Raw genomic sequence first — 14,755 nt, forward strand, 5'->3', positions numbered from 1 at the left:
TTATATTTACTGGTTTGCAATAAATTACATAAGATAACAATATGTTTCCATTGTTTAAAGTAAAAATAAAAGAAAATAACTATATAGTTATAGGGTAAATTAAAAGTAAAATGTTATCAAGTTAATTTTTAGATATTAGGCGGGGTATTGAGTGGTTCGGGTAATTTGGTAAGTCGAGTCAATGTATCAAACGCCTCAAACATAATATTGGCTTAAGTTGTAGTTAAGTAACAAACTAAATAAGTTTAGGAAGGATATTTTTTCACGAAATAGGGAAAGAAAATATTAATAAAACGAAAAGTGAACATAACAGTTTTAGAGGAGGAGGGGGAGGGGACTGTGCAAACAGTTGTCTCCCACATTATATAACTTAATCTGGTATAAATAGCGCTTATACAAATAATTAAGTGATTTGTTTTCCTTTTCAGTTTTTGTTTTTTTTTTTTGCTATTGCTGTTCCTTTCTTTTCTCTTTGCTATATCATTCATAATTTAGCTATACTACTAAATATAAATTTGTTGTCTTATTTCCAACTTATTGTTTTGCTGTTGCAGTTTTGTTGCTTTATCTTGCTTGTGATTTCGTATTTGGTTGTTCTCTTTCTCTCTTTCTCTTCCTTCCTAAACACACACACTCAATCTCTCTCTCAATATCAACGCTGTCGTCATTTTCCATTTTCCATTCATCCATCAATTCTTGATTCATTATTGAGCATGAATATTCTTCCTCTCCTCCATCTCTTTACTATATTTTCCTGATTTTTCTCTCTCGTCTATATTAGATGCTACTGTCTACAAATTTTCGCTTCATCATTTTCTTCATATTGTTGTTGTTGTTTTGCTTTTGCTACATTTTGCTGACCATCTCATCCAATCATCCGTCCATCCAATCATCCGTCCAACTGTGCTCTTAGCTTACTTCTTCTTTGTCATCTGGACGAGCATATCGGTGGAGAAGGACTTGGGACGCTCGATGGGCAGGCCAAGGGCACGATCCCAGACCAGGGAGGCGAGGACGCCGAGAGCACGGGAAACGCCAAACAATACGGTGTAGTAGTTCATCTCCTTCATGCCATAGTACTGCAGCAGGACACCGGAATGGGCATCTACATTGGGCCAGGGGTTCTTCACCTTGCCGGTTTCAGTTAGGATTGGGGGCACCACCTTGTAAATCTTCGATACCAGCTGGAACAGCTCATCATCGGGCAGATGCTTGAGGGCAAACTCACGTTGGCAGGTATAACGAGGATCGGTCTTACGCAGCACAGCGTGTCCATAACCAGGCACAACCTGCAGCAAAAATAAAGATTACTCGATTAGCGAATCCTATAGATAAGATTAGCAATTAAATAGTTTTCCGCACCTGTCCAGACTTGAGCGTCTTCCAGATGTACTCCTTCAGTTGCTCCTCCGATGGATTGTTGCCAGCCTCACGCTGCAGCTTGCGCAGCCAGACGAGCACCTCCTGGTTGGCCAGACCGTGCAATGGACCAGCCAATCCGTTCATGCCGGCAGCAAACGACAAATAGGGATCACTGAGAGCGGAGCCAACCAGATGCACAGTGTGGGCAGAGACATTGCCACCCTCGTGATCACTGTGAATGGTCAGGTAGAGACGCATCAGCTCAGTGAACTCGGGACTGTCATAGCCGAGCATCTTCACAAAGTTGGCGGACCAATCGAGACTGGAGTCAATGGCACGGGATCCCTTGCCGCCGCGATACGTATTGCAATAGATGGTGGCAGCCACCACTGGCAGTTTGGCAATCAGATCCATGCTATCCTCGTACACATACTCCCAGTACTTGGACTTGTGCACACCCTCCGAGTATGCCTTGGCGAATTTGCTGTCATGATTGAGAGCTGTCACGGCGGCAGCCAGTTGCGACATTGGATGCAGAGTGGTGGGCATGTTGTTCAGCATATTCACCACATGCTGAGGCAGTGCAGCACGATCGGCCCATTCGTTGGACAACTGCTGTACCTGAGCCTGGCTGGGCACCTCGCCGGTCATCAGCAGCCAGAAGAGACCCTCGGGCAGCGGTTCGTTGCCACCTTTGGCGGCTGGCAGTACCTTCTGGCATTCGGGAATGGATAGGCCACGGAAACGGATACCCTCATCGGCGTCCAGCACAGATGTCTCTGTCACCAGGGCCCTGATGCCGCGCATGCCACCGTACATCATATCGATGGTTGTCTCCCCCATTTTCGTTGAGCCGAATTCCTTACGGAACTTCTTCACACGCTCCTGCTCCTGCGGTATCTTGGCGGACAGCACATCGCGCAGGCTGGCGCCATCAGAAGATAATTGACGCACATAGTTTCCAATAGCCGGCACTTTCTATAACAAAAAAAAAAAAACAAGAAAAAAACAGAGCCCAATTAATAAAATCATACACTCGAAGAAAAATGACATGTACTTGCAATCAAAATTTATAGTATGTTAATTATCTATATAGTATTAAATTATTATATATCAGGGACCGTAATCATTATAAGTTATACTGTAAAAATTACATGGTTATGATTATAATTCAATTTGTTACGTTTATTTTCAATGACATAAGTTTCGAGTGATTTAGTGATCATTACATTCGAGTTTTACTTCTCATGTCTTAAATTTTATTAAATTACTCAAAACGTAAAAAGTAAAAAATTAAAAAAAAATAATAATGGCGAAAATCCAGAGATTGCACAATAATACAAATTTTGGTGAAAATCATATTATTCTAGGTTCATTATAGATTGTTTTTTTTTTTTGTATTTAAAAAAATCATTATTACGGGCACTGTTATGTATTAACTTAAAAGTATTTAAAAATGAATATTTTTAAATATATTGGAATTTCATATTTGTTATGAATTGTAATTGATTTAACTATAATTGTATATAACTAAAGCGCACAAAGTGCGTAAAGTGTGAATAATAAAATTTCAGAGCATTTCTCACTCATTTCTCACTGTGTGCTAATGTCGCTATCGATAACAATCAGCTGAGCTTTGACAATCGGCTGTCATTGAGCTGCTCTTCAAATGGCCATTAAGCGTAAAATTACGCTCGATTCATAAGCTATAGATAAGGCGCGCGAGACACACACACGCATACATATGCACCCAAAAGAGAGCGCCAGACACACACCACATTGATTGATAAGCCAACGATGCCGCCTGTTTGCAATTGCAGCTTCTACCTCCTCACATCACATCAAATCTTATCATTTCCCATCCCATCCCATTTCAACATCATTCCCATTCCATTCCACTTGCCGTGACTCAGCGCTGATCAGACATTGCCCCAGTGTACTGCACTCCTTGTTGTTGTTATTGTTGTTGTTGTTGCATAATTTGCTTTGCGAAAGCACGCGCAAAAACAGAAGTAATAAAATCAAAAAGCCCACGAAAAAGAACGAGGAGCTAAACGAAACCAAAGTTCAACTCAAATTTGACCGCTCAATTGAAGAAAAGGCAGCAGCAGCAAAATCCGGTTGAGACTGGTTTTTTTTTTATTTGGTATTTTTTTTTTATGTTCAGATCGGAACAGTCGCTGTCGGCCCATTATGAGACACGCTTTAATCGACGGGGAAAATTCCGAGACTCTTTATTTTGTTGCTGTTGCTACGCGTGGCGTTTTTTTTTTTTTTTTTCGTATGCCAGACAAAAGCGAACGAAATGGAAATGAAAACGGAATCCAAGCTCAAGCGCAAAGTGCAATTTGCTTTTTGATTGACAGTTCGGGCAGCATTTGTTGTTTTTGTTTGCTATTGTTGCTGTTGTAGCAGACAGTAGCTGTGTGCTACCCTGCATGCTTTCAAAAGCTGGCATGTAAGGTTTTTTAATTGAAGTTTATTTTATCAACAGCGCTTGTATTGTGGTTTAAAATACATTTGACCAATACGAATATACAGGGTATCCGCATGTCGATAAGTGTCAGCGTTGGCGGCCTTACATGGTTTTTGTTTTGCGGCTAGTGGGTCAGGCAAATTCAATTAACCATGTGAACTTGTGGCGCCGCCAAGCGACGGCCTTTTGAGCAAATAGAATTGCATGCCAGTTTTGACTGCTTGTTATTGTTTTGCGTGTGTGTAAGTGTGTGTGTGCTTTATGCTCCTTTTGTGCATACATATACATACATTTGTATACATATTGATTTCGCATACAAACCGGTTTACTTGACCGGCCCCAAAAATGCGGTTTCATTGATAAAGCGGAATAATAATATGCGCGTACGCGCATCAATTATCGATTGGGAAGAAAAGATCGAATGACTGTCAAACAGCTGATTGCTACGTCACCCGCAATTACAACGATGCACAATCACAAAAAAAATATGATAATCTTTTTTGTTTGGTTATTTCATCAAATTCAGCCGTGCTGCTGACGTCAGATTTCAATGATAATAATAACAACACATTGTAATATTATAATAAGCAATGTGACAATTGTTACGCCAGACTATCGAGAGTCATCAACATGCGTAACACGATATCGATATGGTAATTGCAGATTATCGTTATGGGCGAAGCTTTTATAGCAGGTGGCGGAGTAATGCAATCGGAGCTTTTGCGGTAAACCAATAAAGTACCAAACGGCGTTTTGTTGGGGCTATAGTTCAGTGTTGCCGTTTTAGCAATTTTATTGCTAGATTTAGCACTTTTTTAATTGCGAAAGCCAGAAAATTTTTTGAATTGCTATTAGCTATAAATCTAGCAATTTTAGAAAATGATTTAGCTACTACAATTTTTTCTTTTTATTGCTAGATTTAGAATTTGTATAATTACAAAAGCTGGAGCATTGAAAAAAATGCTATGAGAAAATCCATTTTGTCAAATGGGAGAACTATTTCGTCAGTTTTGGGCAGAGGTCATTTTTGTGTACAAAGATGTCGGATTTCAGATTTCAGAGTTCGAAATATTTGAATACATTGTCAGGATGTCATCGACATTGTCAAAATATCAATGCTGTTGAAATAACATAAGTTAAAAAACTAGCAACACTGCTATAGATATTGATGCTACCGAAACCACAAACAGCAATATTAACGTTGAGATTGATACCTAAGGTGCTAATTAAGATGTCGACTTGATCAATAGTGCGACACAAGAAACCAAAGAGAAGGAGAGTGGAAGGAGAGAGCGAGAGCATGAAAGTTGACAGTTGACAGTAAACTGCTTGCATAACAATAGGACAAGGAACTGCTTGATTGCTGCTTGGTTTTTGCTCATTATCTTATCACACGTTCTTAAAAATAAATACGCTTAAAATTTGAGTATGCATGTATTTTTTTTCTCGCTTCTTCTGTTATTTCTTTTTTTTTTTGTTCCATTTGAAAAAGTCATGAACATAATCAGATTAGTTTCACGGGCGGTGCGCCTGCCTTCGAGTGAGCAAGCAAGTGAGCGAGAGAGAGAGAGAGAGAGGACAGCTGATAAGCAAGCAGTCCCATTGAAATTTGAAGGTCCCCACAATGGTCTCACGCGCGTCCAACTTATCGCCGATTATCAGTCAGTCCAAAAAGCATTATATGAATATGTGCACAAGTATGTAGTGTAATATATAATATAATTTATATGCTGCTGATCGGGGAAATCGCGTCGCAGTCGCGTGTTAGCTTAAATGTCTAGAAAAATCTTAAAGATTAGAACATGTTTTACGATCGGATTCGATATTCATCAGTACAAAAAATAAACAGTTAGTCCAGAAATGGTTTTGACAAAAAGAGTACGTTTATTTATAAAAATAATTTATATTTTTTTTTTACTTTTTCAAATAAAAAACTATAAAGATTTTTTTCTTTGCGAAAAATAAATTATGTGAAATTCTTAATTTATCAAGACAGTTACTTGACATACTGTATATAGACAATCTCTACCAGACAGATAAATATGTGTTTATAAAAAATTTAATTGCGACTGTCTGACAGTTAAATGGAATAAGTAAATAACAATTCTATAAATTGCACATTTTTATTTACGAATCGTCAAGTAACCTTCACTTGCTTACATACTTAGATACTGCAGTTAGTTGAGATGTCGATGGAACCTGTAAGAGTTCCTAAGCTCACCTCGAATTAATCCGAGTTTAGAGTTTTGGCATCAAGGTGAACGACAGACAGACAGACACTGACAATTGCATGTTGCATTTACAAGTGTCTCTCTCTCTCTCTCTGAGACTTCGAGTAATATTATTTACTTATCGGTCCATAGATCAATTCTCTTGATTCATCATCTTAAATCCGTAGGAACGCTTTATATTTGTCTAATCAAGGTTATATATATCTCTCTCTCCCTCTCTCTGATTAATTCATCGCTAGCGTGACTATTTCAATTGCCTGTCGCTGATTATTTGTTATTTTTATTATTGTTAGACGTAATTGTTAAATACGACATTTAACGGATAATTGCATTGGATAGGTTTGTCTGATTCTCCGTTTCGCATTTCAAGTACAGTACATACAGTTTATAATTCTACTACATTATTGTTTCTGTCATAGAGAAAGGGGAATTTGGAGTATAATCATAAACTAACTAAATTTATCGTTGGAGTAAAACAGACGCGATCCAAAAGTAAATATTAAGCGGGAACATTGCCATGACGTAATTCCTCAATATTTCAGATCGTTTTTCTGGGGGTTCTGTTCGTAATTATTATACATGCGCACTAATCAGAAACTCTTATAAGAAAGAATCCCTCTCTCTTTTTTATTTTTAAATTTTTTATTCGCAAAATTCTGAGTCAGCTTAATTCCCATACAGAGCAAGGGGAAAATCACAAGGGGAATCACACGAGCATCGGCATCAGTATCCGTATCGGTTCAATGAAACGATGTCAAGTGTTTCCGTTAACTGTGTTTGCCCAATGCTAACAACCGTTTAACTTGTAATGCGCTTAAATCTCTCCATCTCCAGCTCAATCATCATCAATCATAGTAGCGATATAAATTTGAATGGAAACATCGTCATCGATATTTTTTATTTTTAGCAAACGGAAATCGAAATTAATTTTCGTTGCATGAATGTGCGTTCAATGTTTTTAAATATATTTATTGGTTTTACTTTACACATCAACGTAGTTTCATTTTAAAGTGTTTATTTATCTTCATGAATACATCGGTGTCAATCATTTCGTTAGGCTCATCAATCATTTAAACTTTTCGCTCACAGTGTCAAGCAAACTAAGAGCTATTTGGCTTGCTTTATTTACTCTCTTGTATTTTGTTTTCAACTTTTGTTATGTATTCCTATATTTGAATTTGTAGTTGTTGTGGTTGTTGTTGTTACTATGTCTGTATTAGCAAGGCAAAAAGTATGCAAATATTTGGACTGCGTGTGCCGAGGGATCATTATTCATTACCATCGGCATAAATACTAAATGACTTATCGTGTTATCGATACCCCTAATTAAATTAACACTTTTAAAGCCTGATAGTTCGGGGACAGAACTTATCATACCAGTACTTAAAAAATAAGTAAAGAGGTATATTGTGTCCGTTGGAATGTATGTAACAGGAAATAGTAGGCATCTCCGACCCTTTAAAGCATATATATTCTTGATCAGCAGAGATAGAGTAAAAAAATTTGGCACACAGACTTCTATAGACCCCACGCAGGTCAACTTTGTTTCAAATTTAAGCAGCGTCCCTTTCCGCTCCCACAAATCGCGAAAAACCACCACACCCACAGTTTTTATGGTAATTAACGTTATCTTATAATATTATCTATAATCTCACTTAACCGCAGCAAGATCGGACAAGTAGAACGGGAGTAATAGCTAACCAAAGTAATTAATAAAGTTATTATTTCAATACAATCACCTAAAGGGAATTCCGTAGATTTTTTTTTAGGTAGTAATTTCTTTAAACTACTTTTATATATTGAAATAAGTAACGGGTAAGCTACGGTCAGGATCTCGACTATAGCCCTTCCCACTTGTTATATTTATTATTATTATTTTTATTTTCTAGTGACTGTTGTACTTCCTTTTCTTGTTGCGTTATCAGCTCACGTCGTCCGATTGTGTCGCGGTTGCGTGTATTTCGATTCCGATTTCGATCTCGATCATGTGCCCCCACACAAATTTGTCATGCTTATCAGTTAAGCTCCGTTAGATGGGGCCGCTTTAGCGACAAAATGTAACAAGTGTACATATAGACAGTTGGTGAAGAAAATGCTTTGACAAACTATACAATTCATATTTTGGTTATTAATTTTTAAAAGTAGTTTATCCCAAATTAAGCATTAACAAATAATTAATAAAATAAGAATAATCAATCAGGAAGATTTTTTGTTGTGTCAAAAAAATTACTTGACAAACTATATTTTATTTAATTTAGAGAGTGTAGATTCTCTGACGGATTTCTCAGGGCTGTTCTCACCTTTTAGCTTGATTGCATCACATGATCATCATTCAAATCTTGCAGCGATTTGCCTTATCACAACTTTATCTCATTCTCTGGCTACATTTTTCATTATCATTATCATACTATATATAAAGTTTCCATGACGCCATTTCCAGTGTCGTTATCTAGCTCTCAAACGAGCATAAAAATTGTGGAATTTTCAACAAGCTTTAAAAATAATCGCAAGTGGGAACCTTTCAAAAATGAATAAATAAAAAAGGATTGCAGGTGCCACTTAAGATTCGCACAAGCAGTCCAAGCAGATTAGAAACCATGGCTAGCACCATAAATTAAATACCTCTTTAATAAGTATATAAATAGTATAAGTGACTGCTTTATAATGCTTATATTGCAGTATTTCGATATTTCGTAATCGCAATTGAATTCCATAACAAATTGCAGGAATTAAGAGAGAGCGAGAGAGAGAAGAAAGAATACTCTTCTTATGCAATCGTTTGTTTGATCAGCTGTTTCGGCAACAAACTTAACTCAATTACTCTCTTTCACCCACATGCATTGCACATATGCACTCACACTCACACACTCACACATACACATGCGTCAGTTGCCAAAAGGGCAGACACGCTTCGTTCCCGTTTGAATACGACCAACTTTTACGTAAGCGTTGGTCACGTATCGCCGTGACGTATTAGCGACTGGGCGATAAAAAATTTCGCGTGTTTGTTATTAAGTTGGTCGAACATTAAAAAGGCCTTGCGTGTCTTGGCTATTGTTCTTAATTTTGTTGTTATTGCTGTTGTATTATTATTTCTGTGTAGTTAGTTTAGTTGGCATTTTGAATACACTTTTTGTTGCACTCAAAGCGGAAGAGAATGCAATGCCAAAAAAAAAATGTATGTGTATGTATATTGAGCCCTTTTATCAAAAAAACACTTACGATATTTTTAGCAAATCGAAAGAGAATCATTACAACAACGAGCAGCAGCAAACAGTGAAGGACGTTCGATGTTATTGCGCGATTTGGCGCCTCGCCAAATGTACCACAACAACAACACCAAAAACGACAGCAAGAGAAACAGAAAAAGAACAAGAACAACAACATAAGCGTATGCATAACATGTCGAAAAGGCTAAATAGATTATTTAACTATAGTATTACGCATCACAATATGTTTGCATCACATTTAGTCACTCTCTCTCTCTCTCTATCACGCTCGTTCTCTCTCTTTTGGGTTGGCTCTCTGCACGCAGACTCTCTTTTGTTATGCGATGTTCGGGCAACAACAACTAAACAGAAACCCCATAGCAAACAATGCCGCTCAAAAGGAGGCTCGTCCTGTAATCCGTTACGTGTGTGTATATATGCATATATGTATGTATCTATGTATGTATGTGTGCTTAGGGATTTATTGATTTTTCAATTAAAAGTTTGCCAAGGCTGGTGAACTGATTTTGCCAAGTTACATAATGCAACACACATACAATCATGAATACATATGTATATACATATGTGTTGTTGTATGTGTACGAACGTTTTCTTTTCTACTTTTCCTTTATTTGTTTTGCTGCTTTGCCGGTGGGCGGCAGCGGGCGATATTTGCTTTAAGGTCATTCGACGGACAATCTTCTTGGCTCTGCGCTCTTAACGACAGCAACAGCAGCAACACCAACAACAACAATAATAACAAAAGATGCAAAAACACTTTTGGCAACAGCTAAAATAAAAGAGTATCTGCAGCAACAACAACACGTGACGCGCTGTGTAAGTAAAACGACGCGCGCTGAGAGAGAGAGCCATAGCAACAAAAACAACAACAAGAGCAAGAGCAGTGCACAAGAACTGTTGTGCCAGTGTTGTCAGAATTTCAAGAGCTAAAATTTCTAATTCGAATTTAAATTAAAAAATTGCCAAAAATAGCTAAGAATTATAACAACTATTTAGAAAAATGTCTTTGCGTTTTTAAATGCATTCTGTTTCCTTTATAAGTCTTATAGAACTGAAAATAATATTCCCATAAAAAACGACACTTTGCCAATTTAGCTATTTTTAGCCAAAATTATAAATGTTTCTTTGGGTTTTGGGTGCATGTATACTTGGCATTTTTTGTTTATTTTTCTTTTTACCCTTTTTTTCGAATCTTGTTACTTTTAACAGTCATAAAAATTTGGTAACAATCAGTCTAGCTATAAAATAGTTAAAATGGCAGCGCTGCTGCTGTATTACCTGTGGGGAGAAGGTTTTGCTCTCTCAATGCCTCTTTCGCTCTTTGTCTCTTTAGGAGAGAGCGTCAGCAGAGCTGCTTTGCTTGTTGTTGTAACATTACAAGAATAAGGCCGCGTGGTTTTTAAGCCAAATTTAAACGCGTTTATGGAAATTGAACAACAACAAAAAGCAAGCAGATGCATGAATTAAAAAAAAAACAAATGGCACAAAGCTAATAAGATGCAGCTGCAGCTGCTGGCAAAGAAGATGAACAAGTTCATTAAACTCAAACTGCGCTGCCTCTGCTGCTGCGCGCGACGCGACTGCGTCTTATGTGAGATTTTATTTATAAAGAAAAAGATTCGGTTTGCTATTTTAGCCAAGTGAAAATTTTTGTGCGCGATTATGTAATCACAGACTACGTCCGGAAAATTGGCACAAAGCGCAAATAATACAAAATGCAAATTGAATTGACAGGATTTTCCAAGTTTGAATTTCACTTATCAGCTACTTTTGGGGAGGAAAGAGAAGAAGAAGAGAGTTGTGGGGCGTACAAAAAAAATTATTTGCGCTGTGTACTTTTTTTAATCGCAAGCACATGGCTGAGTTTTTTTTTTTTGGCGTGACGTTGCCCTTGCCAACACTAATACTAGCACCAACGCATACACACGCACAGGCACACACATAAACACGTACTAAGAGAGTGAGAACTGTATGTGTATGCGTTGCCAAGCCACGCTTAAGTAAGAGAAGAATCCTTCACAGCAGCAACAACAACAATAATAATAAAAACACTTTGAGCGGCAATTAAACAGTTAAAATACAGAAGGCCGGGTCAGGGGTCGGTCATTAAAAACTCACCTGTGCTTCGACAATTTTGCGTGCAGAAATGCGACAGATCGACATGATTTATGTTAATTTGTGGTTGGTGAATTTGAGGAGAAACTCAAACACTGTCGCAAATTTAAAACACTAACACGTACACACACAGAAAAAAATTGCTATTCCCCAGTGAAGAATTTGGAAATGTTCTTTTTCTTGTGGCGTTTGTTTGGCGAGCGAAAAAAATAATTCCTACTCTCCCTTCTTTTACGGCAGCTGCGCGGCAACTGAATGTTAAAATATTATTTCGAATTCGAATGGTTGTTGGTTGCTTTCAGTTGTTGCCCACCACCGATTGTTGTTGACATTATCGATAGTTTCACATTTGGTCTCTCACATAGCGCTAAAAATACCCAGCAACTAAATCAAAATTACTCTGAGTGACTACACTGATCAGTTAAGTAACAACAGTAAACTTTTGCTGGATCATAATTATTCCAATATTTCTACATATATTCGCTGGATCACCATGATATTTATAATATCGATGACGATGGAAATACCAAAGAAATACTAAAAGACACCCGCACAAAACAGCTGACGAAAGCAGCGCAACATTTGCCGCCAAAAATGATTGTTTAAATATAAAAATGATCGCCTACCTCTGCCACATTTTCAGTGTCATCAATTTCAGGTTTCTTCAAAGGATCGAGGATCACTTGAGCCGGCTCATCTGTTTTCTTAAAATCTTTAAGTGTCTTTCTAGATAAAACCGAGTCCTTGAAGTAATGTATAGACTTAGTAAAAATTGAACGCAAGTGTGCAGATGCCATCAGTTTGGAATGAACCGTCATGATTAATAACAAAATTAAATTAATTATGTTCTAGTTTTTATTAAACAATTTTATGACGTTGTCAGCTGTCAGGGCTGCCAGATAGCTTTTCAGTTTTACTGTGCCAGTTTTTTAGTATTTACAGTACTTGTCATATTTGAAACTTTCTAATATTACTCAAGTTTTCTGTGAGAAATTAGTTAATTGTTGACAAGATATTAATGCAAGCAGTTGGATTTTAAATAAATTTACAAAAAACAGTACAATTTATTATTTCAAGTAAATTAGTATTTTTGGTATTTAACTCGTTGCAGACTGTGGTCACACTGCGCGGCGTGTTATGCAAAAGTCGTCGTGAATTTTTGACTGGCAAATTCCCTTATTTTTCAACCAATTAACAAAGCGTAAGTCAACAAATGTGTTCAGTTAATGGCAGCGATAACTTATTATTATGCATTACAGCAGCCAAGATGGCGACGGCCCTGCCGCATGTGCCCCCTAAACAGGACCTACCACCGCCCGGTGGCTACAAGAAAATTCCCTTTGCTCGTGTGCCGCCCAAGAGTTATTTTACAGGTATGCACACATATGCATATATATAAATGTTGCATAAATGTTAATGTTATGTTAACTGATTGCAGGCTTCACCATGCTGGGCACCTATCTGGCCGTCACCATTGGTGGACTGGGCATCTACTATTTGACAGCCAAAAAGGTGAAACGCGACGAGATTGAAATGCGCTCCGCTCAGAATGTCATCTTTCCCGTGCTGATTGCGGAGCGCGATCGCGAATTTCTGCGTCAACTGCGCCGCAATCGTGACGAGGAGGCTGAGCTCATGAAGAACGTGCCCGGCTGGGAGGTAAACAGATCAAGACAGCAGCTAAACATATCAGATTTATATATGTATATTTATATTTGTATTTATAGGTGGGCACCTGGTACGGTGAGCCCGTGTTCAAGACGCTGCCCGAGGACACACTGGTCACGCCCATTTTCAAGGAGTTCTACGCCCACACCGACTGGAAATCAACCGCCAAGCGCGCACATCTGAAGCTCTGGTCCTAAACGAAAGAGAGAGCTTGGAAGCAACTGGAAGCTAAACTGCTTGTGATGTCACTGCGGCTTCTGCTGCTCCTGCTTCCCTCTTCAGCTAATTAATTAGTTAAACGTTTTTTTTGTTTTTATTAGAATTGCCTAAGCGCTCATTGAAATCAATAACACAACTGCATTGATTAATATGAGATAAAAGAAAAGAAAACAAAACTGATTATCTATTCTCATTTCTACTCTCTTTTCTCATTCCATCTTTGTTGTTGACGTGTTGCCAACTCTCTTAGCGGATTGGGACAGGGCGGTATATTTTTTTACCCAGTTCCTATTAAATATGGGCAAAAAAGAGTATTATGTGTTTAGCAGAATGTACGTAACAGGCAGAAGGAGGCGTGGCAGGCCACTTAAAGTATATATATTCTTGCTCAGGTTCAATAGCCGAGTCGATTGAGCCATGTCCGTCTGTTTGAACGCGTCGATCTCAGAAACCATAAGAGCTAGAGTCTTCAAACTTGGTATGTAGGTTCTTGTGTACTGAACGCAGATACAGTTTGTTTTTATTTTTGGATCGGACCACTATATCATATAGCTGCCACAGGAACGATAGGTCGAAAATTAAGTTTTAGTATGAAAAACTTCTTGGTTTTTTGGGATATCTCAACCAATCTGACACAATATACACCTTGGCTGGTATTATATATCTTAATCAAATTTGGTTCAAATCGGACCACTATATCATATAGCTGGCATAGAGACGCTCAGTCTCAAATCTAGTTTTAGTATGCACATTTTTTTTGGGTTTCATATATCATAACCAAACTGATAGAATATTTAATTTAGTTGGTGTTACACATCTTGACCAAATTTGGTTCAAGTCCGACCACTATATCATATAGCTGTCATAGGACCGATCGGTCGAAAATAAAATTTTAGTACAGAGTACCTGGGCATAGGGTATCCTACTATCGAGCGTGCAAAATACTTAACATTTTATCAAAAACTTATCAAGAACAGAGTCTCGCACAGTCGAGTTTGGTCTACTGAAGTCTTTCCTAATAGTTGCTCCATAATTTGGGCAACGCCACGTCAAAAAGTTGGCAACGCGTTTGCAACAAGTTGGCAAAGCCGCTCATGAAGTTTTAAAATTCCCATATAAAACTGGCAATTGGTAACTTTTTGTGAATCAGATTAGAAACAGCAATTTTGAATGACTTGGGCAAGTTTTATTATACTCATTAATAAACATAATTTCATATTTTGAACATAATCATAATTTAAATGTTTTTATATTTGTTTGTTTTTATTGAATTCAACATCAATGAATGCATTTTAATAGCATTTTATATCTTAGGGTTTTAGACATTAGCGGCTATTATTATATAAGATTTGTATGTACTATGCAGATGAAATGTAAGTATACATTGAAATTAAAAAGTATGTAAACTATACATTAGGGACCTCGCCATGTGCCCGAAATTGATTTATAGACCC

General features: G+C 37.6%; 2 protein-coding genes and 1 long non-coding RNA gene across 4 annotated transcripts; 1 reads left to right on the plus strand and 2 right to left on the minus strand.

Annotated features, from left to right (window-relative positions):
• Window positions 1-823: 823 nt before the first annotated feature.
• Window positions 824-11,692, minus strand: LOC117788380 (probable citrate synthase, mitochondrial). The gene is made up of 3 exons (XM_034627146.1): window positions 11,418-11,692; window positions 1,363-2,340; window positions 824-1,289 (listed from the first exon to the last, which is right to left on the minus strand). Exons 1-3 carry the CDS (start codon window positions 11,460-11,462, stop codon window positions 915-917), a joined length of 1,398 nt encoding a protein of 465 aa, XP_034483037.1. The 5' UTR covers window positions 11,463-11,692; the 3' UTR covers window positions 824-914.
• Window positions 3,503-5,737, minus strand: LOC117788390. The gene is made up of 2 exons (XR_004617765.1): window positions 4,993-5,737; window positions 3,503-4,600 (listed from the first exon to the last, which is right to left on the minus strand). It is a non-coding gene; the product is annotated as an uncharacterized LOC117788390 (long non-coding RNA).
• An 817-nt stretch (window positions 11,693-12,509) lies between the features above and the next one.
• LOC117780832 (NADH dehydrogenase [ubiquinone] 1 alpha subcomplex subunit 13) lies at window positions 12,510-13,481 on the plus strand. Of its 2 annotated transcripts, none has more exons than XM_034617507.1 (4): window positions 12,510-12,615; window positions 12,674-12,787; window positions 12,853-13,073; window positions 13,142-13,481. In XM_034617507.1, exons 2-4 carry the CDS (start codon window positions 12,682-12,684, stop codon window positions 13,277-13,279), a joined length of 465 nt encoding a protein of 154 aa, XP_034473398.1. In that variant the 5' UTR covers window positions 12,510-12,615; window positions 12,674-12,681; the 3' UTR covers window positions 13,280-13,481. The 2 variants fall into 2 exon arrangements, with proteins under 2 accessions (XP_034473398.1, XP_034473406.1); XM_034617515.1 differs by having other exon boundaries at window positions 12,598-12,615; window positions 12,677-12,787.
• Window positions 13,482-14,755: the final 1,274 nt, after the last annotated feature.

The sequence above is a fragment of the Drosophila innubila genome, chromosome X, assembly GCF_004354385.1.
Source record: "Drosophila innubila isolate TH190305 chromosome X, UK_Dinn_1.0, whole genome shotgun sequence".
Classification (NCBI taxonomy): Eukaryota; Metazoa; Arthropoda; class Insecta; order Diptera; family Drosophilidae; genus Drosophila; species Drosophila innubila.